The sequence below is a fragment of the Solanum lycopersicum genome, chromosome 5, assembly GCF_036512215.1.
Source record: "Solanum lycopersicum chromosome 5, SLM_r2.1".
Classification (NCBI taxonomy): Eukaryota; Viridiplantae; Streptophyta; class Magnoliopsida; order Solanales; family Solanaceae; genus Solanum; species Solanum lycopersicum.
In genome coordinates, this window is record NC_090804.1 from 39,674,071 (window position 1) to 39,699,137 (window position 25,067).

The window sequence follows — 25,067 nt, forward strand, 5'->3', positions numbered from 1 at the left end:
TTCAACATAAAGTCTAATAGATATGTCTCATATAAAACCATCTAAGTCGGAATAGAACAATTCAAGCATAGCCCTCACACAAATGTATATTTGACATTTAAGGCTTACAACAATGTCTTGAACAATAAGAGTGAAACAAATGTTTTTAGACTATAGCAAGTCACATAGGTAGAGTGAGAAAAGGCATCATCATCGGATCTTGAGGACATACCCACACTTGGAGAAATGATCCAAGCCTTCCCTGCAAATTGGCCACAAACCCTTCAACGAGCAGAACCTAAAATGTTTGGGAAAAGGGGAGAAATTGAGGTTAGTACATCACTTGTAATAAGTGTGGAAACATATCCACACACAACTTAAAATCATGCTAAAGGGAACATTTATTCAAAACCATGTCAAGTTACTTGAAAAATCTTATGCACAATCAAGGACACATATAAGACAATAATCACATATTCCAAGATCAATAACATATTCAACACAAGACCAAAATCATCAAGTTAAGTCTAGTCGACATATATATAACATATTAGAATTCATAGCCAAGATAACTTTAACATCATGTTATGGCAACAATGCATGCAAAAGAGTTCATACATTACAATGTATGCAAGACACTTACTCCTAACCCCTCACCAAGCTTACAAGTACAATAACCAAGTGAAGCCCAATAACCCCACTCAATCAAGTAAACTAACCAAAGGATCACAAATAATTTCTAGCTTCATCTAACATAGCATCATGAGTATTCATCATCATATTTAGCAATATAGACCAACAACATATTCACAAGTGAAACCAACATCATATAGAATTATCAACATGTTCATAGTCAACATATGCACATCATTTACTTCATAAGACATGTGAACACCCTCCTAGGACTTCCCTCAAGGCCAACTAGTGCAATGTATAGGTAGAGTCTCACACCTCTACCCAAACTAAGTCAAAGCACTTTAGTCCTCCTAGTTAGAGTTCACATTATAACTTGTTTTAACCGACATAGACCACATGAGCTAATGTGAAATATGATGTCACAGAACCCTATATTGAAAGAATGTGGACTACTTGCCATGGTCGTAATCTTAACATCGACAATGAGAGGATGCCAAAAGTATTTTGCTTTGACATATCTTCACACCCCCTAAGAAGAAAGGAGCTACATCTAAGTTTTGTATCATCCACTTCTTTTATGTATCTTCATTTTATGAAAGAAAAAATTTAATTTATTGAGCGAGTGCATACAACCCAACAGTATAAAAAAGATAAGTTTGAAATGTTTCAACTCTTTTAACAATCGTTCTGAATGCATAACAAAGTTGCGAATAAAATAGGATACGTACATCTCAAGGGAATTAAAATTCGTATTTGTCGGATCAAAAAACACATCACAGTAAACAAAAAAATTTGAGATGACTAGCCAGGACCATTGACAAGAATAAACACATGACAAACCATGCTTCCACTTTATAACAAGAAGCCGAACATGACCAAACGGGAAAGAATTCATGATAATTATACCACCACCATCCCCCCCCCCCCCCCCCCCCTTAAAAGAATACTACTATCAAAAAGTTTTTTCTAGATGTGAGATGGTTCCTCGGCACAAAACAGCAAATACATCAAAGTTGTAGACCTTAGCTACAAATGACATGCCTACCAAGTATAAAGTCATATCCATCGGATCATCAGCTACAACGTCGGAGAAATAGAATCTTCTCGGATAAATACATGAGCATATTTCCTAATTCATGTCCATCTAACTCAGCTGATTACAGCAGAACCCATTGAGCAGTGCATTGATAAAAAATCTCTACATGCCCATAGTTGCTTCAACAATTTGTGCAAACCAAGTTTTGACTAACGGGATATTGTGGTAACAACTACTATGCTTTCAAGATTGACTGACATAGAGTACAGGGACAAGGCCGGCCATTTTCCCATCTCTTCCAGGACGTTTTTTCTTGACCTGAAAAAAGATAGCACCATCAATGTCACCAAATAATTATCAGAAACCACTTCTACATGCTTCCTTCTTCCTTAGAAGGCAAAAGAGGACAAAATAAAAATAATTGTAGGGAAAGACTGCACTTAACTTTGAAATTAACCCAACAAGAATATGATTATGAGTATCAGATCATCTTATGAAGGGATCTTCCCAAGCACATATCTATGTCACATAAAAGATGTCAGATAGAGTCTCTTTGACTTACCCAGTGAAACGCTTATGAAAGAACTGTCAATTGTGGTTCAAAAGTATCACTAAATTAGTGAATTCTCCACAATTTTTTCGAAAAAGTTGTCACTTCATCCTTCCCAACTTTATTTGGCATTGTTCGACTTGAAAGGAAGAAAGAGAGGAAGACTTTTGACACATGAGTTAAATATGCACATTCACTCATCAAACAATTTGTTTTCACACCCAGTGGTGCCTACAACAGTCCTGTGAACGGCAAGGTGGACATGTAAAATTGAACTAGCTATAAGTAAAGAAAAGTGTCGACCTTTTAGGGATAGACAAAAAAGGAGACGGTACTAAACAAAATGAAATGGAGAGAGTAGCAAATAGCAGGAAAGGGAAGGATTCTTAATTGGGACTCAGACCATATACCTATACTATTATATTTAGATTGATAATAGACGGATGAGTGCAGAGGAAATGGAACATTGTAATTTAAATCTGTAGATCTGATACTTTTTAACAAACTCACCATAACCTAAACCTTTTCCTTTACCTTTTAGATATGTAATATACGAGCATAAGTTCTAGGAGAGTCATAGTTAAACCTACTCATTTAGAGCATTCCAATCAAAGAGCGACGTAATTAATATATGAAACACAATAATATAACTTGATTGATGATAAGATTAATGCAGTAACCAAGTTAAATATGCATATACACTCATATCAAACAATAACATACTTCTTTATGTTCATATATCTTCGGATTTAACATACAACACTAAAAACAAAAGTGTATGAGAGACTGGAAAAAAACATTCGATAAATGTGACACTGTTGAATCGGATCCTTCAAAAATCTCTGCCTCATCCATGTCTATCCAATGTGATTAGGGTGTGGTTGTGGGATCCCCACCTTGGTCAACCTAACCAGGGTGCGTTGACTAAAGCTACAGTCAAGAAGTATAGGTTGATCGGGTATTTGGTTTATGATATACATAAACACTCACATAGTACGAGAAAACTTTAGAATTATAATTAGGTGAACTCACATAAAAATTAATTTTTACCACAAATACTTTGTGGAGTTATTAAAGTTAACAAAGCTCAAGAAGCATAAACAGATAATCATATGTTCTAACCAAATTTCTAACAAGATATATACTTCTCTCTGTTCAAAGTATGTTATATAATATGTTACTGTATTTATCAAAATACTATATGTATAGCAATTTATACTACGCAATAGACATTTTTTCATTTGACTTAAATTAACAAAAATGGATTTAAATCACCTTGGTAATAAACAAATAAGTTGCTGTTCGACAATCTTAAATAATTGCCACATATTATTCTTGTATATTCATTAGCAGTATTCTAACACCCATATCCGCACTCAGCGCCATATACCCAGATACCAAATTTAAAGTGATTACGAATCCGACCTCCAGATCCTCACCTATATCGATACCAGCACCCACATCCATATCAGAGCAGTTAAAATTCTTACTTAAGATATTGAAGCTTACATGAGGATTATCACACGAAGTAAAATGTGACAGAAGTACTAAGCAGACCTTAATCTTCCTAAACGGGAATTACAGATACTTTTAGTAAGCAAGAATGGAGTATGATTGCCATTTGGAAAAGGAGGATCTAGATCAATGCGATGAAGAGATCTGGTCCAATGTATCTTCCTCATAATTAAAGTCAGTTATGTGCATATACAATGAATACTATGGTGACACAAGTAAGCTTAATCACATTAGATGCATGATTTGTAAGGAAATGTGACTTGACAATATCCAATAGGAATTACTTACGTAGAACCAGCCATCTACTTCATACTCAATTTCCAACTCTTCCCCTGCTGTCAGATTAAGCTGCAAATCAGAAAATTTGAAACTTAATTTGCATCTCCAGTGAACCAAAAGAACCAAGGTGCAGAGAAGAAAAATTTGGACATAATTCAACATCAGAATACATGTAAATGGGTACAACTTTATAAAAAGCAAGAAATGCAACATGTGGTGTCTTCATGCTCGCTACACATACCACCAGAAAGGATAATTAGATCATTAACCAGTCTTTCAGGGGAGAACATCTACCTCGTCATCTCCACCAGCTGTGAAGTCATAAAGTGCTGTACCAGACTGTGGGTTGCTAGAAGAAACTCGTTCCTCTTCATGGGGTCCAAAACTGTGAGAATCAGACCCAGCCAAGGGATTCTCAAATGACTCATATCTTTCTCTTATAGGTGATGAATATGGAGGAGGCTCTTCTCTTATCTGCAAATTCCTTTAATAAAAGACTTGCGTCTCACATGACAGAAGACATGAAATTGATTGACAGGGAGGACTTACCAGGGAGCCCAGACCATCATATGAGGAGCCACTGTAGGAATTATTATTATATCGGCTCCCACCAGATTTCCCCTATCATAGGCAATAATGACCCTTTACAAACTAACACAGGCAGAAAAAAAGGAATCCAAAATGAAATACAACAACAGAGTCGCTGCTCAATAGAAGCAATGCAATTGGAGTATCAGAGATATTCTTTTCTTTTTATCTTTTAAATGTATAAGGAGAAAATATGACTTGTACCCCTTTTACCAAAAATAAGTTAAAAAGTCTATCCCAACTTCATAGTAGACTCTGTTGCTAGTGTATGTATTGCTTGGGACTAAAGTTGGACATATGCAAATTTATCTAATCAAATAAATAGGACTTTGTTATGATCCGAATTCCAAACTTTTCACCACTATATCATATGATTCCCTCATTACATAACATGCACAAAGTGTAAGAAAGTTCACTATCCATGTACACTCGAATGTGTTAATCAGGTTCACTGATCCTTTAAGAACTGTTTGTTTAGTTACTTATAAGAGAAAAAAACACCACATTCAGTATTATCATTTAATCTCATTTCCTATGGACCCCATTACGTGATGAAACAGAAAATAATGTGTTATCTTCACCCAATATTACCCTTTTAGAATGAATAAATTGCTCGGAGACGTAGATCTGTCCCCCTTAGATAAAGCAAAGTATACCATAAGGGTTGGTTGGATTCCAGACGCTGTCTTCTGGTAAACTAAGACCCAAAATTCAATCTTTCAGATCTTGACTCGCTTATTTTCACCAGAGAATGGGTCCTCAAATGACGTGAATAGTGCAAATTGAACATCATCATCGGGTCTTCATTCTTAAGACCTATTAGGTAAGTCAACTTCATGTGGTGTTACATAATTTTCTTCAGGTGCTATTTGTTATGTCTCCTTGTTACAGCTTAATTACACTCGGCATTAACATGTGGCCCCAAGTGTTTCATAGTCTACAGGTGTTCAACTCCAGGTGCTTGAGTACTTCTGAGTTTGTGAATGCTCCAGAGAGAACATTCTCTGGCCATGGCTTTTTAAGGTTATTGCACTTCAACTGGTATTTAGCAATCTAATTCACTCTTCCCTTCTAATTAATGTAAAATTTCTTTCACTTGAAGATTATTTTACAAACAAAAATACAAAGAGAATCAAGATGAATCACATCCATACCCATCCCTCCGCATTTCAAATTTGTGTAGTCTCAGGCTCTCAGCAAGTTAACATTCTACGGTGACCAAAAGAAGGCTGACCACAAGCAACTTCTGTGCTTCTATGTATAACATTTTAACTACATTTATACACAAACAATTTGTACACTAGTCCTGATTACTGGTTTTCACAACATTCTATCCATATTTCCCAAGCAATGACTACATAAAAGCAGTTGAAAAGAAATGACATATATTACAGTGGAATGTTGACAGACATCAAACTTTACCGAATTATATGCCAGTAGGCTCTCATTTTCTTAGGAAGAATTTACTGTTTGGCATGTCAAGCTAAATAGAAGATAAGCCAAGTGGTAACAACATTATCTTTTGTATGTGGGGGAGGGATGAATTTTGCGGATGACAAGCGAGTTGCAATACACATTGTTTTGAATCCAGGTTTTATGAAAGAACAATGCTTACAGAAGTAGATTGTCATTTTGCTCGACAAATGATTGAATCGTGATGCATTGTGACAGGTCTCGTCAACTCAGCTAATCATATTCTTACAAAATCCTTTTGTGACTCCAAAACTGAATATATTTGTTTTCTTGCTTTTATGCCAGCTCATGTTCTAAACGAGTTGCATATACACCCTAGTGCATGATCCTTGACACAAGGGGCACCACTTAAGAGCAGGAGATTTTGTGACATTTCTGATTGTTGTCTTTTTTTTTTTTTTTTTGAGAAGATAACATTTTTGTACAACTATTTGGTCATTAAAGCTACAACTATCCATACTTGCAAGGAAATATAGGAAGATGTATTTGTTTTTCAGAAGATAACATTTTTGTACAACTATTTATCGCATTAAAGCTACAATTATCCATACTTGCAAGGAAATGTAGGAAGATGTACTAAGCCATAACCTACTTACAGGGATCCTTGAACATCAATAAAAGATTTTGTCTTCCACATTTTCATGTTTACACCAAAAATAGAATAGGGCTAGGCACTTCATGTTCAGTTCCTGGATAGAGCTGTGATCGTCTTCAAAATACCTTTGATTTCTCTCTTCCCAAACTGTCCACCAAATGCAAGCAGGGATAATCTTCCATCTTTCTTTCTGTTCTGACTTCTGACTGAGTGCTACATTGTTCGAGCACTCCAACACCTCAAGTGAATCTCTTGGCATCACCCACATGATCCCTTTTAAATTAAGGAAAATCCTCCAAAGTTGTCCGGTTAACTTGCAGTATAAAGAAGAGATGGTTGATTGTCTCTGATTTTCTCCGCACATAACATTTAGAGCATAAGTGGAAGCCCCTTTTCTTGAGTCCTTCATGTGATAGGACTGCTTTCCTGGCCACCAGCCAAATGAAACAAGCCACTTTGTGATGAATTTTGACTTTCCAAATTAGTTTCCATGGCCAACAATTAATCTGGTTGTTAGAATGGTCTAATTCTCTGTAAGCTTACTTTACTGAAATCTCCCTTGCACTTGCCATGTAAGATTGTCTTCCTGAGAGAGGGGCCTTCGAATAGACTGAGAGTGTTGTTGAATTCTGCCAAGTTATCTATCTCTCAATCATCAAGGTGTCTTCTGAAGCTTAGATTCAAACCATGAGCATCCTAGACTTCTCCTACCATGGCAGCTTGTTGTTATTCAGGCTGAAGATAATCGGGAAAAATTGCTTTAGTGGATGTTGACCTAACCAGCTGTCTGACCAAAAAGATGTTTTCAAACCATTACCCACTTGATGACTGCATTTACTCATGAATTTTGCCCCCAAATTTCTGATAGACCTCCATAGACAAACTCCATAAGGTGTAATGACTAGTGACTCACTTGATTGTCCATTCCCCATCCATTTCATACTTTTGACTAATTACCTTTTTCCAAAAAGATTGTTCATTTGAGGCAAACCTCCATAGCCGTTTCATCAAAAGACTATGGTTCAGAGTTATCATATTCTTGATTCCCATACCGCCATACTTATTGCTGGCGATCACTGACTTCCATTTGACCAAATATATCTTCCTAGTATCACAGTTTCCTTGCCAGAAGAAGTTTCTTCTAAGAGCATCTATACTATCCACCATTTTTATTGGAACACGAAAAATGGATATCATATGAGTTGGTATGCATCCAACATACTGTTAATCAAGATTAATCTACCACCCAAGGATAAGCATTGACTCTTCTACTTAGTCAACTTATCCTCACACTTCTGTATGACTCCATTCCAGATATCTTTGGAATTGCTTTTGGCACCAAGGGACATTCCAAGGTAATGGTTGGCAGAACACCAGTTCTTCCTCCCAGCATATTAGCCAAGTTGTGAATGTCAGGGACATCATTAACGGGATATAGGGAACTCTTGTTCCAGTTAATGTAGAGCCCATATATAGCCTCAAAAAGAAAAAAAAATACCCTTAAAAATCTTATTTATCCTCTGTCAGCTCCACAAAAAACTAAAGTATATCGACGTATTGAAAAGAAGTGATTTCAAGGTTATTGACGACCCTTAAATCTACACTAAAAACTGTTATCCAGCTATTTGATTGGGCAGTTTTCATCATATCATTTAAACTCTCCATGGCGATGACGAACAAAAAATGGAACGATGGGTCTTCTTGCATTAGTCCTCTCTGAGAAGAGAGGAATCCAATGGGTGAGCCGTTGACTAGGATTGGGAACTTGATGGTGTTGATGCAACAGCAGATCCAGTTGACCCATTTTTCCCCAAAACCCATTTTCATCATAGTCCTTAGTAGGAAAATTCCAGTTCAAGTGGTCAAAAGCCTTTTGTATATCCAGTTCGCAAAGGATACCAGGCTCTTTGTTTCTGATTCTTGAGTCAACACATTCATTGGCTATAAGAATGGCATCCATGATTTGTCTCCCTTGTTTTAAGGCCGTTTGTTGATCATCCACCAGCCTGTGCATCACTTTTTTGAGTCTTTCTGTCAACAACTTTTAGATAATCTTGTTCATGCTTCCTATAAGAATAATAGGCCAGAAAACTTTCAACTCTTTAGCTCCCACCTTCTTGGGAATCAACGCAACATATGTAGCATTGAAATTTCTTTCAAATATGTCTCTTTCATGGAAGTTCTGAATAGTAGTAATGAACTCAGTGTTCACTACTTCCCAATAATGTTTGAAAAGGGCCATTGTGTAACCATCTGGGCCATTTGCTTTATCCCCACCACACGCTTGCAGACTTGGCCATATCTCTTGCTCTTCAAATGGACATTGTAGCATCAGATTATCTTTGTGGGGATGGTGGGACAAACTTTCATGTTATCATGGGATCTCCAGTCTTCTATCTCTGCATAAAGGTTCTGATAAAAAGAGATGATCTCCTTTTTCATATCAACATGATTCCTTATGGAATCACCATAAATTTCTAGCAAGTCAATATTGTTGTATCTTCTGCGTGCATTAGCTGTTTTACGAAGCAACTTGGTGTTGTTGTCACAATGTTTCAACCATAATGCTCTTGATCCCTGTCTCCAGGTCATCTCCTCCATTGCAATCTCCTCAAAGTCCATAGTTAAGGCGATTTTGTTTCTTATTTCCTCCTTTGTAGAAATCCTGAGAAACATGATATTTTCAAGTTCTAATAATTGATTGAGTGTGTCAAACTTCTGCATCTCCAAGTTTCCTTGTAACGTTTTATTCCAGTCTCTAGGTTTGGCTTTCAAGGATTTTAGTTTGTAAGACAAATGTAGTCGGATCTGCCGACAGAGTTTAACAAGTCCCACCATTCCTAGACTCTTACTTTGTACCCTTCAGTTTGCAACCACCAATTTTCAAATTTGAAGTATGATTTGGATGGTTCCCAGTTGCTGCACTGTAGTGATGAAGGCGAGTGGTCAGAGGTCACTCTTTCAAGAATTGACTATTTGATATTCCTGCATCTTTCATCCCATTCATCAAATATCAAAAATTTATCCAAGATTGCAGCAATGTCATGTCTCCCACATTTTTTTCCAAGTAAATGTCCCACCAGTCAGTTGCAAGTCTAGAAAGTCATTGATTTGTTAATTCTCTTGTTATTCTCCTTTTCTGATGGGAATCGAACTGTGTTGAAATCTCCAGATAATACCGAAGAACCTGAGAATAGACCTCTAGCAGCTCAAACTTCCTCCCAGACTCTCTCTAGTCTTTCTATCATCTGGTGCATATACACCTGTTAAGTGCGAAGTGAGATCCTGTGTTTTTCCTGTGAATTGACATGTGATGGAGTGAGATACCTAGACTTTTACACTCTCCATTCCAGATTCTTTTATCCCACATTAGAAACCCCCCCCCCCCCCCCCCACTGTACCGCTGGCTTCAAGTTTGATGTGATCGACCCATCTGCTGGTCCAAAGATCTCTAAATAAGCCATTGATATGTCCTCCTTCAACTTTGGTACCTCTGCCTTCCAATTGTTTATGCAACTCTTAATCATTCTCCTGTTCCTTCCATCATTCAATCCTATGTGACAAGTTAGGAGTATACTATATGTACACTCCAACTAATGGGATTGTTAAGAATTAGGAAATGAATAATATGGCAAGAACCCATTCCTTGTACATATGGGAAAGGTTTAAGAGTCCTTATAACTATGTAACTGAAAATAGGAATTATGTTCGTCCTTTAAGGATTATTTTCCTTTCCTTTTTAGGATTACTATTAAAGTTATTTAAATCCGAACATGCTTGAGGAAATAATAAAGCAATCCATTCCTAACATCTCCTCTTACCTTCCTTCTTTAGCAAATCAGTGAGGAAAACATAGCCCTGAACAAATACAATTTATCAATGAGGTTTTGGTTTATGAATAATGATGTCCATTGCTTGTTACAGGAGGCGTGCTTAAGCCCTGAAGCGAGGCTCAGAACGTGTTGAGTGTTTTGCCTTGCTTATTGTGCACTTCAGTGTCGTCATCAAGGTTCTAAGACATACTTTTCCTTGCCAATGGTCCTCTTCTGAAGAGACTACATTAAAGAAAACAATATTTCCATTTATCGTAATTATTTATCAATCTCTTTGTTCATATATTTGTCTTCAAGCTTATAAATTATTAGTCTTGGACTAAACATATATACATGTATTCTTTTCTACCTTTGCGCCGTTTTTAATTTAAGTTCACGCTTTATTTGAGCCTAGAGCCCCAACAGACTTGGAGCTTTTTTGCACTTTTAGCTTTTGATGACACTCGGTCATCAGTATATTTGTATAGTATTATATAATATTAGGTAAAATATCTTATTAAACCATATGGTACTTCATCAAACATAAAAAAATTTAGGCCAATGTTTTCCTCAAATTGATAAGTTAACATGTCAATTAACAAAATAGATCAACTGAAATAATTGTCCACATTAGCATGTACAGATAAGGAGTTCCGTGAAACATGCCAAACATTCTCAACGCATTAAATTTAAAGAAGACTTAAAATGCAAACTACCTACCTTGGATTGTGTAGATGGTTTAGAACTAAATAACGATGGATAATTCATTCCACCAAAGTGGGACGATATAGACGTCTCGACTGACCCTACTGAGTCTGGGGAGGAAGACCCTGACGATCGTCCATCATCTTCCTGCAGTCACCAATCATATAAATGTATCATTTTTACGATGTTGGAGTAAATGAAAGAGACATATACTCAAGAACATTACCTCCATTTCCGAAGATTCTAAGAGAGTCTTTGCCCACATATCATCATAACTCATGGAAGGTCTAGAAATAATATTCTCCTCCTCAACATCAGGAGCATCAGTACCAGCACCGGCAAGAAACTCATTGACCTATGGAAGAAAGAACTTTTTAACAAGCATGAAAAGATCCCTACTGTAGGGGCTCTGATATGTTTAACTGTATATAAATTATAAGGTTCCATAATATGTTTTTGAGCAAAACAGAAAGATAGTTCTACGCCAAACAAATTCAATACAATTCAATACATACTTGAGACACATCTAGAGAACAGATTTCTAAATGAAACTAGACAGTAAATAACATATTGCCTATCAACTTGTCGTGTCAGCTCCATGTCCAATGAAACCATAGATAAATATCCAAGCTACATATGACATAGAGAACTGAAAAGTTGTGAGCATGTTTCTTTAGTTTGATTCATTAAGCTGTAAAATTTGAAAGCAAGAACAGAAAGGTGAAGGGACCAGTTTATAGGTTCAAAACATCACTCAAATACTTACCCTGTTAATTGCAGGTGCATTGTTCAAGCTATCATCACCAAGATTTGCAGCCCAGAAGTTCACAAGGTCATCATCAATTGATTCAGGCTCAGCAGCTTTTGTATTAGTAGATTCATACATAAGATCAGAAATGCCCGTGGCTACAGCCGGATCGCTGAGTCCAGTTGACGCACTTATATTATGCCGAGTGCGATAGACATCGATTAGCTTTGCGCTGTTTGTCATATAGAATTTTATTCAGTGCATTGTAAAATTTTTTGAAGAGTCTAAGCACAATACCCATCAATTAGCACATAAAAATGTGTAAATATATGACATACGGGCCTAACTCAACCCCCAAAACTTAGCTCATGAGGGAGGATTGCCCAAGTCCATATAAGGAGACCAGCAGTCCATTCCTCAATCAATTTGGGACTTTTACCCACTCTAACACCCATTCGCCTTCACAACCAGGCCGAACTAGAGCTTGGACCGGGAGTCCAAACAGAGATGGACCTACCATTGATACCAGGTAAAGATGGATCTTCGGCCTAACTCAACCTTAAAGAAGCTTATAGGGTGCGGATTGTCCAAGTCAACATAAGGAGACCAACCGCCCATCCCTTTTCTATGTGGGACTTCTTTACAAGATGAAAAACAACTGTTGAAGATCTTGTCAAAGTCAATGCAACACCAAAAATGGAAAATAATTGGGTGAAATGCAAGCAAAGCAGGGTTTACACCAATTGGGGATTATAAATAAATATTTCATTTTTTATAACTAAGAATTCATTTTTCATGTACCTTTGCCAACTGTTTTACTCAAGAGACAGTTGATGTGATGTACCATTTCCCCATCAAGTGAATGACTATGAACTATCAAGTGGTTTTGAGGAATCTTGACTTACCATTAAGGAGTGGCATGCCCAAACATTTGCAAGTTCTAAGAGAAGCTTTATTTATCAGAAGAGTGCTAAGGTCTAAGGCAAATAAGTTTCTAATAAGGATATATTTCTTTAATGTTATCTTCCCACAACGAAGTACATTTTAACAAGGTAAAATTGGGAATCCATGGATGCGAAGCGGGATCTACAGGCCACATGCTACCACGAGAAAGAAAAGTCCCACACTACGATAGAGGGCCACCCATCTAGTGCATACTAACTAAGGTTGCTCAAAAGTTGTCGAATAAAGATATATATCTTTACATTATCGTCCCACGTATTGAAACACTTTTCAACAAAGTAAAATTGGGAATCCCCATGTGAATCACACACATCGATAGGTGGCCATCCATTATGTACATACTTCACGACCTGAATAGTTTATTTTGTTAACACATTTTCTTGAGTTCAAATATTGTAGGTATTTGCCTGTCAACCTACATATGTGTGGGTCTACAATTTAGAATTCATTACTTAGGACCCGTTTAGTACTTAGGACCCGTTTAGCCATAGACTTTGGAAGCACTTTTAGGGGAACTTTTTTGGCAAAATCTGTTTGGCCATAAAATTTTTAGTTTTATTGTAGATTTTGAAAATCAAATCACAAAATCTGCTAAAAATTTGTTTTTGGGCCAACACATAGCTATTGATTCCTTTTAAAATGTTAAAACTTAGCCCAAAGTTGTATATTTACAAAAAAAAAAGGGGGGGGGGGGGGAATCTCTTCATGGTTCCCCAACTAATTCCTATCTACTCTTTTCAGTTATGTGATCTGGAAATACATGTTCTCCATGAAAAGATTGTTCATAGAATTTGAAAAGATTATATTAAGAATGATTAGTTACTACTGTTGTAATTATTTATATCTTTCACTGATGGATCATCATAACTAATTGTAATTTGATGGATTGTAGCAGCTAGTAATTGTGTTAGTAGTAGTTTTTTAAAATCAAAATAGGTCTTAGTCTTCAACGTAAAAAGTGAAATAAATTCAGTTGAATCAATTGTGTTGTGATTTTAGGATAATGTATTATCTAGTTTATTATAAAAATGATAATTTTGTTCCAAACTTATAGTTTCTGATAGATTTTAAAACTTATTGTTACTTTTGATAGTTTATAGAACTTATGGGTACAAGTCATGTTTCAAGTCTCAAAAAAGTGAAATATGTTTCCAAAAATTATGGCCAAACACATTTTGAAACTTCCAAATCCAAACCTCGCCCCTAATTTCCCAAAAATATTTGGGAATCTATGACCAAATGCTAGCTTAATCAAATTCTCATAAATACTTTATTATGCCAGATATTGCAACTAATTCTTACATTTGCTTTCGATACTATTTTCATACATCCTCACAATTTTATAACTTTTACCAATTTCGAACTTTATTTCATTTTTATATCCGTATATGGAACTAACATTCCATCCTATGACAAATAAGATGATTCAACCTACGTCTCCACCTCCTAAAGCCAGTGTTGTCAAAAGCGCGCTTAAAACCTAAAGCGAGGTACCAAAAATTGGGTGTTTTACCTCGCCTAGAGAGCATTGTAGTGTCGTCATCAAGGACCTAAGACATATTTCCCTTGCCACTGAGTGGTAATCCCAAATAGGTGGCACGTAAAAAATTGATATGTCACTTTCACAAATAAAGTTTCAATTTCTTCGACCATACATTTAATATTCATGCTTATAATTATTAGTCTTATGCTAAACATACATATTTGTATTGTTTTTTTTTCAATTGTGCTTTTCTTCATTAAAGCCCACACTTGAATTGCATCTTGCGCTTAAAGCCCTGACAGACCTTAGAGTTCTTTGGGCTTATTGCCTTTGACAACATTGCCTAATACACTCCTAACTCCTAACAAGTGAATTGATGTTCACACTCTGTCGCTCTTGCATAAAACTAACGACAATTCATTGAATCCTCAAAGTACAAGCTAAGGGAAATTTAAGAATAGCATACCTTGTTGGCCCTAAAGGAAGATACTTTGATCTTGGAACATAACAGAATAGAGAAACGAGATCCAAGAGCCTCTCATGAGTTTCATATAATTTCTTTAGTTCCTCATCCGTCCATTCTTTTTTTGCATTATCATGATTGCGCATATCTCTACATATTCAAGCACAATGTGTTAATGAGGACCACAAATGGTCCAATAGTGTTGAAAGAGCCAGAATAGTGTACTTACTTTATTAATTCATCCTGCGCAGAATACATTCCATCAAGGACCTTCAACATAGGACCGATTAAAGATCCAAGGCCAGTGCCACTGGATCCCTGGTCCTCTCCATTGCTAATATGCATATCTGAGAACTGAGACTGTACACCACCCTGGACTAAGGCATGTAAAAATTCATAAATCTGTAACCTATATGGCTCGCCAGATCGAATTGCAATAGTTGTAAGAGCCTGGGACGCAATTATACGAACCTGAAATTTGACATTTGTAAGAAGTGAAACCACGGAACACTCAATAATTACATTTTTAAATTATAATACACTCAATGTTGTATATTGAGAATAATATGAAGCATTTATAGTTGGATTAATAACTAGAACTAACTAAGCTATACTGATATATTTGTATACACTTTTTCAGTGGAGGCAATAACTTGATGCAATTTAGGATGGATTTGCTCCAGAACACCACCAAAAGTTTAAAACACAAAGGCAGCTTAACTTTTCATCTTCAGCAACCGGAAAGGAAACTCAAAGTACTCGCCATTAATAAGATTATAAACAAAGCAATTCCCAGTTTCTAAAGTAAATAGAGAAGTTGATTGGACACAGTTTTACGATGAATTTGCTCTTGAACACAGCCTATGGTGCAAAATACAAAGGCAGATAATTTTCATCTTTGACAAAGAGACTGAAACTCGAGCTACTCACAATTTATAACATCATAAACAGTGTTGTGAAAGGTGATCGCTTCTTCGCCGAGGCAACCCTTCATCGCCTTTTAGCTTTGTGGTGAGGTGATCTCCAAAAGGCGACGCCATGGAGACAATCGAAAAGAAAGGCGAGAGGCGATAAAGGTGTCGCCTTTTGTATTTTCTGTTTCTTTTTTTTTTTTAAAAAAAGGCAACCAATTTAGGGTTGTTAGAATCCTAGGAATATTCTATAGTAAATGTGTACATATAGTAGGCAGCTTGATTTCCTCCTAGCTTTACTCTAGCCTGATTGGTATTAATTTGCATTGATTATGTATTGATTTCCTTTCCTTTTTCAGACATGCATACTTAACTATTAAAACCCCAATAGCTTGTGGGAATAATCAAGCTGAGTTCTTTGTCAAACTCTTTTCTTCTCACATGGTATCATAGCAAACAGGTCATCCACACTGAAACATTAGTGATCATCCACGTGAATATTATCATCTCAATTTCACCAACTTATGTCATCCCATGGAATTCTTCTTCAGCCATCCTGTACATACACTGCAAACAAAATGGGATTGCATAGAGAAAAATAGGCATATTGTTGAGATTGCACACACATACAAGCAAATGTTCCACTGCGACTTAGGGATGAAACAGTGGTCACCTCTTATTATTTGATTATCATATGCCTCCCCCTGCTATTCATAATCAGGTACCACACTCTGTTTTGTTTCCCAAGTCAATCTATTTTATAACAAGGGAAACCTGAAGCCGCCACCCTTTGGGTGCGCACATGGTAAAACCCTCGCTCTTGTGCAATAGCTCGCAAACCACATAGGAGAGGTAACTCGTACCAGGCAAACCCCTTGCTTTTGCTCGCAAGGGGTTTCGAACTTGAGACCTCCAACATGAAAGTCCCAAGCTCAAACCACTGTTCAACCTTATTCTTTCTCCCAGCACGCGTCTTTGGGAGGACATGCTTTTTCCACATACTCACTCCAGGAAAAGATATATTTGCTCCATGTACTCTTGATCGTCTCTTTCCTGGTTATCAAGGGTGCATAAGGGATATTGATGCTTCTCACCTAACATCCACCGATACTGTATGTCAGTTGATGTTACATTATTGAAGGTCAGACCTACTTTACATCCTAATCTGCTCAACAATTAGACATTTCCAAGGTTATACCACTTCCATCCTGTGGGGATCCTGCCATAATTTATCCCAACTCCTATGACTCCATCTTACTCCTCTGCACCTCCACCATCGTTAACCTTTCATCTCGTCCACACCCACATGATTCACGTTATCCGCCAGAATCCTTGCCTGTTGAGGACTTGTCTACCCAGGGTCCTTCCATCGTCACTTGAAAAGGTAATCGCTCTACTTGAAATCCTAATCTTATCTTTACTTGTTTGAGCTATCATCATTGTCACAAGCCCATCTTGCCTTTGTATCATCACCATCATTTGTGCCTATTCCTAAGACTACATGTGAAGCTCTTTCTTATATAGGCTGGAAACAAGCCATAGTTGAAGAGACGTCTACATTACACTCTAGTGGTACTTGGGAGCTTGATAAATCTACAATTGGTTGTCAGTAGTATATACCGTGAAGGTTGGCCCCGACGGATAGATTGATTGCCTAAAAGCTCAACTAGTGGTCAAGGCGTTAGAGTAGGAATAAGTATTTCTTACTTAGAATAGGAATTAGAATAGGAATAAGAATAGAAATTCTAGTTGGAAAAGGTTTCCAATGTAGTGTCTATAAATAGGGTCTTCATGTAACAATTTAGTTATGCAATTCAATAATATTTTCTCCAATATTTCTCACATGGTATCAGAGCAATTGTGAGAAAAAAAATTAAGAAAATTAATATTTTCCGGTTAACCAAGTTGCTATCCGGATAATTATTATTTTCCGTCACTGTTTTCATAAAATTGACACCACCACTAGCTGCAGAATTTCACGTTGAGCAAAGCCCAGTCATCCCCACCGGAAACCTGTGCTACACGGGCCGTCACGCACCGCCAGTAGGATTTTTGTCGGCGAACTGTCAGACCACGCGCTGGTGCTTGACTTTTTCCGAACGATTTTATTCGACAATTTTTATTTTCTATCTGAGTCTCCTCTTCATTCCGAGGTTTACTATGTAATTATTTTTTTCTGATACCGACCAGATTCGATCGCCGGAATTAGGGTTCCGGCTATTCTCAGGCTGTTTTTGGCAAAAAAAATTCGAGATTTGAATTTTTCGATGATCAGATCTCAATAATCAAGATTTTCTTGTTGTTCCTGAGACAAATTTATCATAATGTCTTTTGGATGTGATGTTTTTGGTTCTTAAAATATAGGAATAGAAAATTCTAACCCTACAATCACTTCAGAACTTCTATTGGGAAGTTCAAACTATTTATCTTGGGCTTTGTCAGTTGAATTGTGGTGCAAGGGTCAAGGTGTACACGATCACTTAACGAACAAGAGTTATGTGGTAGATGTAAAGGCAAAGACTACGGAGGAAGATGCAAAAGTCAAAGAACATTGGGAGAAAGTAGATGCTCAATTTCAGCCTTAGAATATTTATCATCCCAATTTCAGCAATTTATGTCTCACCACGGAATCATTCACCAAACATCTTGTCCATACACTCCTCAACAAAATGGTGTCGCAAAAAGAAAGAATAGGCATCTCATAGAGACTGCTCGCACTCTCCTCATTCAATCCCATGTTCCGCTGCGTTTTTGGGGCAATGCAGTCCTTTGAGCTTGTTATTTAATTAACAGAATGCCCTCTTCATCTATTCAGAATCAAGTTCCACATTCCATATTGTTTCCTCAATCAAATCTCTATCCTATTCCCTCTCGTGTCTTTGAGAGCACATGCTTTGTTCATAATTTAGCCCAAGGAAAGATAAATTAGCTCCTCATGCCCTCAAATGTGTCTTTCTTGGGTACTCTAGAGTTCAAAAGGGTATCATTGTTGTTTACATGATATTCATCGATACGTTATGTCAGCTGATGTTGCATTTTTTGAGTCTCAACCTTACTATACATCTTCTGATCATACTGATGTCTCTACCGTCTTACCTATACCTCATGTTTTACCTGTGCCAACCTTTGAGGGATCTACAGTTACGTCTACATCTCCACTTGCAGTGCAACCACTACTAACTTATCATCGTCGTCCACGTCCAACCCTAGTCCCAGATGATTCATGTCATGTGCCAGACCCTGCTCCTACTGCGGACTTGCCTCTATCTAGCCCACCGCTTGCACTTCAAAAAAGGTATACGATCTACTCAAAATACTAACCCACATTATACCTTCTTAAATTATCATTGTCTATCATCACCCCATTATGCCTTTGTGTCGTCTTTGTCCTCTGTTTCCCTTCCTAAGACTACAGGTGAAGCACTTTCTCATTCTGGATGGAGGCAGGCTATGGTTGATGAGATGTCTACTATACATAAGAGTGGTACTTGAGAGCTTGTCTCCCTTCCTGCAGGTAAATCTACTGTTGGTTGTCGTTGGGTTTATGCAGTCAAAATTGGTCCAGATGGTCAGGTTGATCGACTTAAGGATCGCCTTGTCGCCAAAGGGTATACTCAGATATTTGGGATAGATTATAGTGACACTTTCGCTCCTGTGGCTAAAATAGCATATGTTCGTCTTTTTCTATCTATGGTTGTCGTTCGTCATTGGCCTCTTTATTAGTTGGACATAAAGAATGCTTTTCTGCATGGTGATCTTAAGGAAGAAGTCTATATGGAGCAACCACCTGGTTTTGTTGCTCAGGGGGAATCTAGTAGCCTTGTATGTCGATTGCGTAGGTCACTCTATGGTCTGAAACAGTCTCCTCGAGCTTGGTTTTGGAAGTTCAACACAGTAATTCAGGAGTTTGGTATGACTCGTAGTGAAGCTGATCACACTGTGTTTTATTGACATTCTGCACCAGGTCGATGTATCTATTTGGTTGTTTATGTGGATGATATTGTTATAACTAGTAAGGATTAAGATGGTATCACCGATTTAAAGCAACATCTTTTTAAGCACTTTCAGACTAAAGACCTTGGCAAATTGAAGTATTTTCTAGGTATTGAGGTTGCTCAGTCTAGATCAGACATTGTTATCTCTCAACACATGTATGCCTTAGACATTCTTGAGCAGACATGAATGATGGGATGTAGACCTATTGACACTCCGATGGATGCGAATATTAAACTTCTTCCGGGACAGGGGGAGCCACTTAGTAATCCTGACAGGTATAGATGACTTGTTAGAAAGTTGAATTATCTCACAGTGACTAGACCAGACATCTCTTTTCCCGTGAGTGTTGTAACTCAGTTTATGACTTCCCCTTGTGAGTCATTGGGAAGCAGTTGTTCATATTCTTCAAATATATAAAGTCAGCCCCCGACAAAGGACTACTCTTTGAGAATCAAGGTCATGAGCATATCATTAGATATACAGACGCTGATTGGGCAGGATCACCCTCTGACAGATGTTCGACATCCAGATATTGTGTTTTAGTTGGAGGTAATTTGGTGTGGTGGAAGAGTAAGAAACAAAATGTTATTGCTCGATCTAGTGCAGAATCAAAATATCGAGCAATGGCGACAACAACTTGTGAGTTAGTTTGGCTCAAACAGTTACTGGGAGAACTAAAATTTGGCAAAATTGATCAGATGGAACTTGTGTGTGATAATCAAGCGGCTCTTCATATCGCATCAAATCAAGTATTTCATGAAAGGAATAATCACATTGGGATTGACTGTCACTTTGTCAGAGAAAAGATACTCTCAGAAGATATTGTTACATAATTTGTGAAGTCAAATGATCAGCTTGCAGATATGTTCACCAAGTCTCTCACATGTCCTCGTATTAATTACATTTGTAGCAAGCTAGGTGCATATGATTTGTATGCACCAGCTTGAGGGGGAGTGTTAGAATAGGAATAAGTATTTCTTACTTAGAATAGGAATTAGAATAGGAATAAGAATAGGTTGGAAAAGGTTTCCAATGTAGTGTCTATAAATAGGGTCTTCATGTTACAATTTAGATATGCAATTCAATAATATTTTCTCCAATATTTCTCACACAAGGGTTATACATAGATTTTTGGTCTTGACAATGGTGATGTGTTCTCTCCTATGGCCAAGATATCTTCAGTGTTTAGTTTCTCTTTTTATCCATGGTTGTGTTTCGTCATTAGCCTTTCTACCAGTTGGATATTAAAAATGTCTTTCTTTATGGAGCAACCACCTGGTTTTGTTGCTCAAGGGGAGTGTAGTAACATGGTGTGCAAACTATGACGAGCACTTTATGCCCCGAAGTAGTCTCCTCAAGCATGTTTTTTCAGCAGTTTTGGCATGTTACAAAGTGAAGCTGATCAATTTGTGTTTTATTGTCACTCTTGCTTCAAGTTTGTGCTTGTACTTGGTAGTGTATGATAATGACATAGTTATCACAGGCAATTATGACGAGGGAATTACCAAATTGAAACATCACCTTTTCTAGCACTGTTAGACAAAGATTGAGGTACTTCTTGGGCATTGAGGTTGCTCAATCCAAAACACGAATTGTCATTTCAAAAAGGAAGGATGCACTTGATATTCTTGAAGAGACGGGGATGGCAGATTATAGTCCTATTGATTCACCAATGGATTCAAATGTTAAGCTCCTACCAGGTCTAGGGGGAGCCTCTTAGCGATCCAGGAAGATATAGAAGGCTGGTAGGAAAGTTGAATTATCTACCTTCCGATTAGTGTCGTAAGTTAGTTCTTGAATTCTCCTTGTGATAGTCATTGGAATGCCGTTATTCTCATTCTTTGATACATAAGATCTGCTCCCAGAAAAGGACTTTTTTATGAGGACCAAGATAAGAGAAAATTTTTGGATATCCAGATGCAGATTAGGCAAGGTCACCCTCTCCAAACAATCCACTTAAGGATATTGCTTTCTAGTTGGGGGATATCTGGTATCTTGGAAAAGTAATAAACAAAATGTGGTTGTTGATCTAGTACAAAAGAAAAATATCAGGCTATAGTAGTGGCAACATGTGAACTCATATGGATCAAGCAACTACTAAAGGAGTTGAAATTTGGAGATACTAAAGGAATGGAACTAGTGTGCAACAATCAAGTTGCACTTCACATTGCATCGAATATAGTATTTCACGAGAGGACCAAATACATAGAGATTGTTTATCATTTTGTTAGAGAAAAGGTACTTTCAAGAGACACGGTCATAAGGTTCTCGCCATCAAGAGATCAGTTTGCAGACATTCACCAAGTCCTTAGCAGGTCCCAAAACAAGTTATACATGTAACAAGTTTGGTACATAGAATTTATATGCACCAGCTTGAGGGGAAATGTTAGAACCCTAGGAGTGTTCTATAGCATGTGTAAATATAGTAGGTAGCTTGATTTCCTCCTATATTTACGCTAGATTAATTTTGATATTGATTTGTATTGATTAGGTATTGATTTTCTTTCCTTCTTAGGACATGTACACAGAGGTATTTAAACCCCTATAGCTTGTGGGAATAATCAAACTTAGTTCTCTCAAACTCTTATCTTCTCACAAGGGTTTTACAAGTTAAAAATGTAATTTAGGATTTTCTTTCCAGAATAGCACAGTTGCACTCTTAGCCTGCGACTGCGACTCCGACCAGTAGACTCGACTAGACTTCTCCGACGACAAGCCAGACTTTTTCGGTGACTCCAAACTCCAACCGATATGTATTTTTTCTTTTCTTCTTCATAATTCCTTTCCTGCTTCTTCAGACTTCAATGTTACTTCTGCCTCTGTTTTTTCCCTTAACTTTTTTGACTTTTTTTTCTCTTCAAGTTCTAGACTTTTAGTATGTACTATCTATTTTAAGTTTTTGAATTGAAATATTTGCTAATATGTTAATTGCTATTCAGATTTTAATTATTTATATATGCAATTTAATATTTTAATTTTTAGGCATTAACTGGCAGCGCACTTCAAAAGGCGCTCGGCGCTCGCCTCGCCTTGTGGCAAGGCAGACCCTTGTCGCCTTTCACCGCCAAAACACTGATCATAAACAAAATAGTTCTTAATATTGGGAGGGCCATTTAATGAAATAACTTTGGAGATAAAACAATGAAAAGTAAACTTTATGGAGACGGGTCATAAGCTGCAGGGATGAGGCAATTGGGACACTGGAGCACCAAACCAGTCAGAACATCATATGGAGTTGGCAATTGAAAATCCGTTAGGAATCTTTGGGAGGAGTTTGTAGCAAACACAGGTTTCAAGATGGATAATGGAAGGAGAATTTCATTCTGGAATGATGACTGGCTTGGCCATGGAGCACTGAAAGACCTGTTCCCCGGTTCATTTGTCTCAATGTATCCTACTATAGAAGAATCTTGAATCCCCTAGGATTGAAAGTATCTTCCAGAAGGCTTCTTAATTAATAGGATGTTACTAGAGTCACTGAGTTTCCCATCCACCTAGAAAGCTTTACAGGATTAAATGGAAAAGAAGAAGCAACTCAGAATTCAGACAGAGCAGCATACTACTATCTATCATCTACAGGGAAGTCCAGCGCCTCGTGCTGGAAACAGATTTGGAAGATCAAATTGCCATCTGAAGTTGTCTGTCTTTCGTGGCTTACAAGAAAAGCTTGCCATACGGGAAATTCTTCAGAGAAGAGGCTTTCAGCTCAGTCTTAGGTGCTTTTTATACCAGCAGAAAGCTGAAAACAATGACCATTTATTACTAGCAAACTCTGGCAACTTTTGTAGCATTAAGCTGACACTAGTTGGGTGATTCCTACACACACTTTTGGCCTGATATGCAGCTGGAACAGTATAAGGGGAAGAACATGTCACAAGGAATGGTGGAAGATTGTCTTAGATTTGCCTATGGTGGATAATTTGGAGGAATACCAGTTGTTATGAAGGCAAGAGCAGCCCAACCAAAAAAATCAAGAGTACACACATTTCTCCTTTTCATTTTTGGTGTAAAGAACAATTTACAAATGATGCAGAATCATTGACAAACCTTTTTGACTCCTTGTTAAGAATTACAGGGGTTTGTATTAGTGAATATTAGATACAAGCCCTGCTTTGGATGCTGACGGATATAACATGTTACCATTATCAAGAGAATATTGGCAGTGACAACAAGATAAACACACTCTTCCATTTTATTTAACCTGGTTATAATCTGGAAACTCTAAAAATACTTTTTTTATCATATTAGTTAACTTTCCATGTATTCTTCAAATCCACAGTTCCATATTTTTAAAAACAAAATAATCAATGTTAGATAAAGAATTGATCAAGTTGCCCATAAAATTTTTGGAAAAAAGGGAGAAATATATGTTCTCATGTTCTTCATATTCACAACTAATAAGCACTCGTAACCAATAACCAAAAGCATAAATCATGTATGGAATATATCAAAGCTTGCCAAATAAGAAAAACTTTTTGAGGGCTTAAAACTTCTACCTCCCAGCTTCCATTGAAAGCACACCGTTGGAGCCTAGTCAGAGCACCAGCCAGAGTAGGATTACGAGAACTGGCAGCAGCAACCATCTTATCTGCATCTAACATCATCAACGCTGTACCTGGAGGGGTTGCTGACTCCCAAGCATACTCAGAGGCAGCATAATTTGCATTTTCCCCAAGGAACCAAACCTTCAAGTATGTCAGAACCCATTCAGAAAAATAAATGCAGTCATGACAGATAGTTTCTAGATTATGGTAACTCAACTATCAACAAATTAATTCGTAGGTGAAATTCTTACTGCTGCTTGGACCATTCTCTGCAATGCCAGAGCAGACTTTGGGTCAGAAGCAGATACACTGTCAACTGAGGTAAGTCCAGACATTGAGCCAGGTTGCGGAGGAGGCAAATCCAGAACTATAGTAACTGCTTCCAGTGCGGTGTGTTTTCCATCTGGACCAGCTCCAACTAGACAGGTCTAGCAATGACATTATAAAATAGATTAGCACGAAGGTTTGTTACATGAACCAGCACAAATTGCAAAACTTGAAAAAACGACATATTGGCGACACTGGGAAAAGTATTGAATTCTAAAAAGATCAAGTTAAATGTAGCATGCGAGAGAAAAGAGGATGTGCATTAGCAAACAATGTCAAAGCTCCATTTAATTGAGTGGAAGAAAAATTCTGTAAATTATACTGCACTGCCTGATGAAAATAGCATCCTCAGGAGTACAATCACATAAGAATACCAATACCATTGATCATTGATGATCACAAATAGAGAAACCTAACATTGATGATCACAAATATGGAAAACCTAAGGTCAGATTCTAGTCACA

At 37.3% G+C, this 25,067-nt stretch overlaps 1 protein-coding gene across 2 annotated transcripts in view; it reads right to left on the minus strand.

Moving 5' to 3' along the window:
- LOC101261231 (uncharacterized) overlaps window positions 1–25,067 on the minus strand; it is a 67,776-nt gene continuing 42,709 nt past the window's right edge. Inside the window, exons 17-28 of one of the 2 annotated variants that reach the window (XR_741580.4) lie at window positions 24,528–24,704; window positions 24,229–24,417; window positions 15,055–15,296; window positions 14,829–14,975; window positions 11,935–12,148; window positions 11,395–11,523; window positions 11,184–11,315; window positions 4,545–4,616; window positions 4,290–4,469; window positions 4,005–4,064; window positions 1,661–1,969; window positions 1–277 (exon numbers count right to left, since the gene is read on the minus strand). Coding sequence is in view for 1 of the 2 variants with exons in the window: in XM_004239266.5 (XP_004239314.2) it covers window positions 1,895–1,969; window positions 4,005–4,064; window positions 4,290–4,469; window positions 4,545–4,616; window positions 11,184–11,315; window positions 11,395–11,523; window positions 11,935–12,148; window positions 14,829–14,975; window positions 15,055–15,296; window positions 24,229–24,417; window positions 24,528–24,704 (1,617 nt within the window). In the remaining variant the exon portion in view is untranslated. Of the gene's footprint in view, window positions 278–1,288; window positions 1,970–4,004; window positions 4,065–4,289; window positions 4,470–4,544; window positions 4,617–11,183; window positions 11,316–11,394; window positions 11,524–11,934; window positions 12,149–14,828; window positions 14,976–15,054; window positions 15,297–24,228; window positions 24,418–24,527; window positions 24,705–25,067 lie in introns of those variants that run through there. The other variant, XM_004239266.5, reaches the window with a different exon arrangement.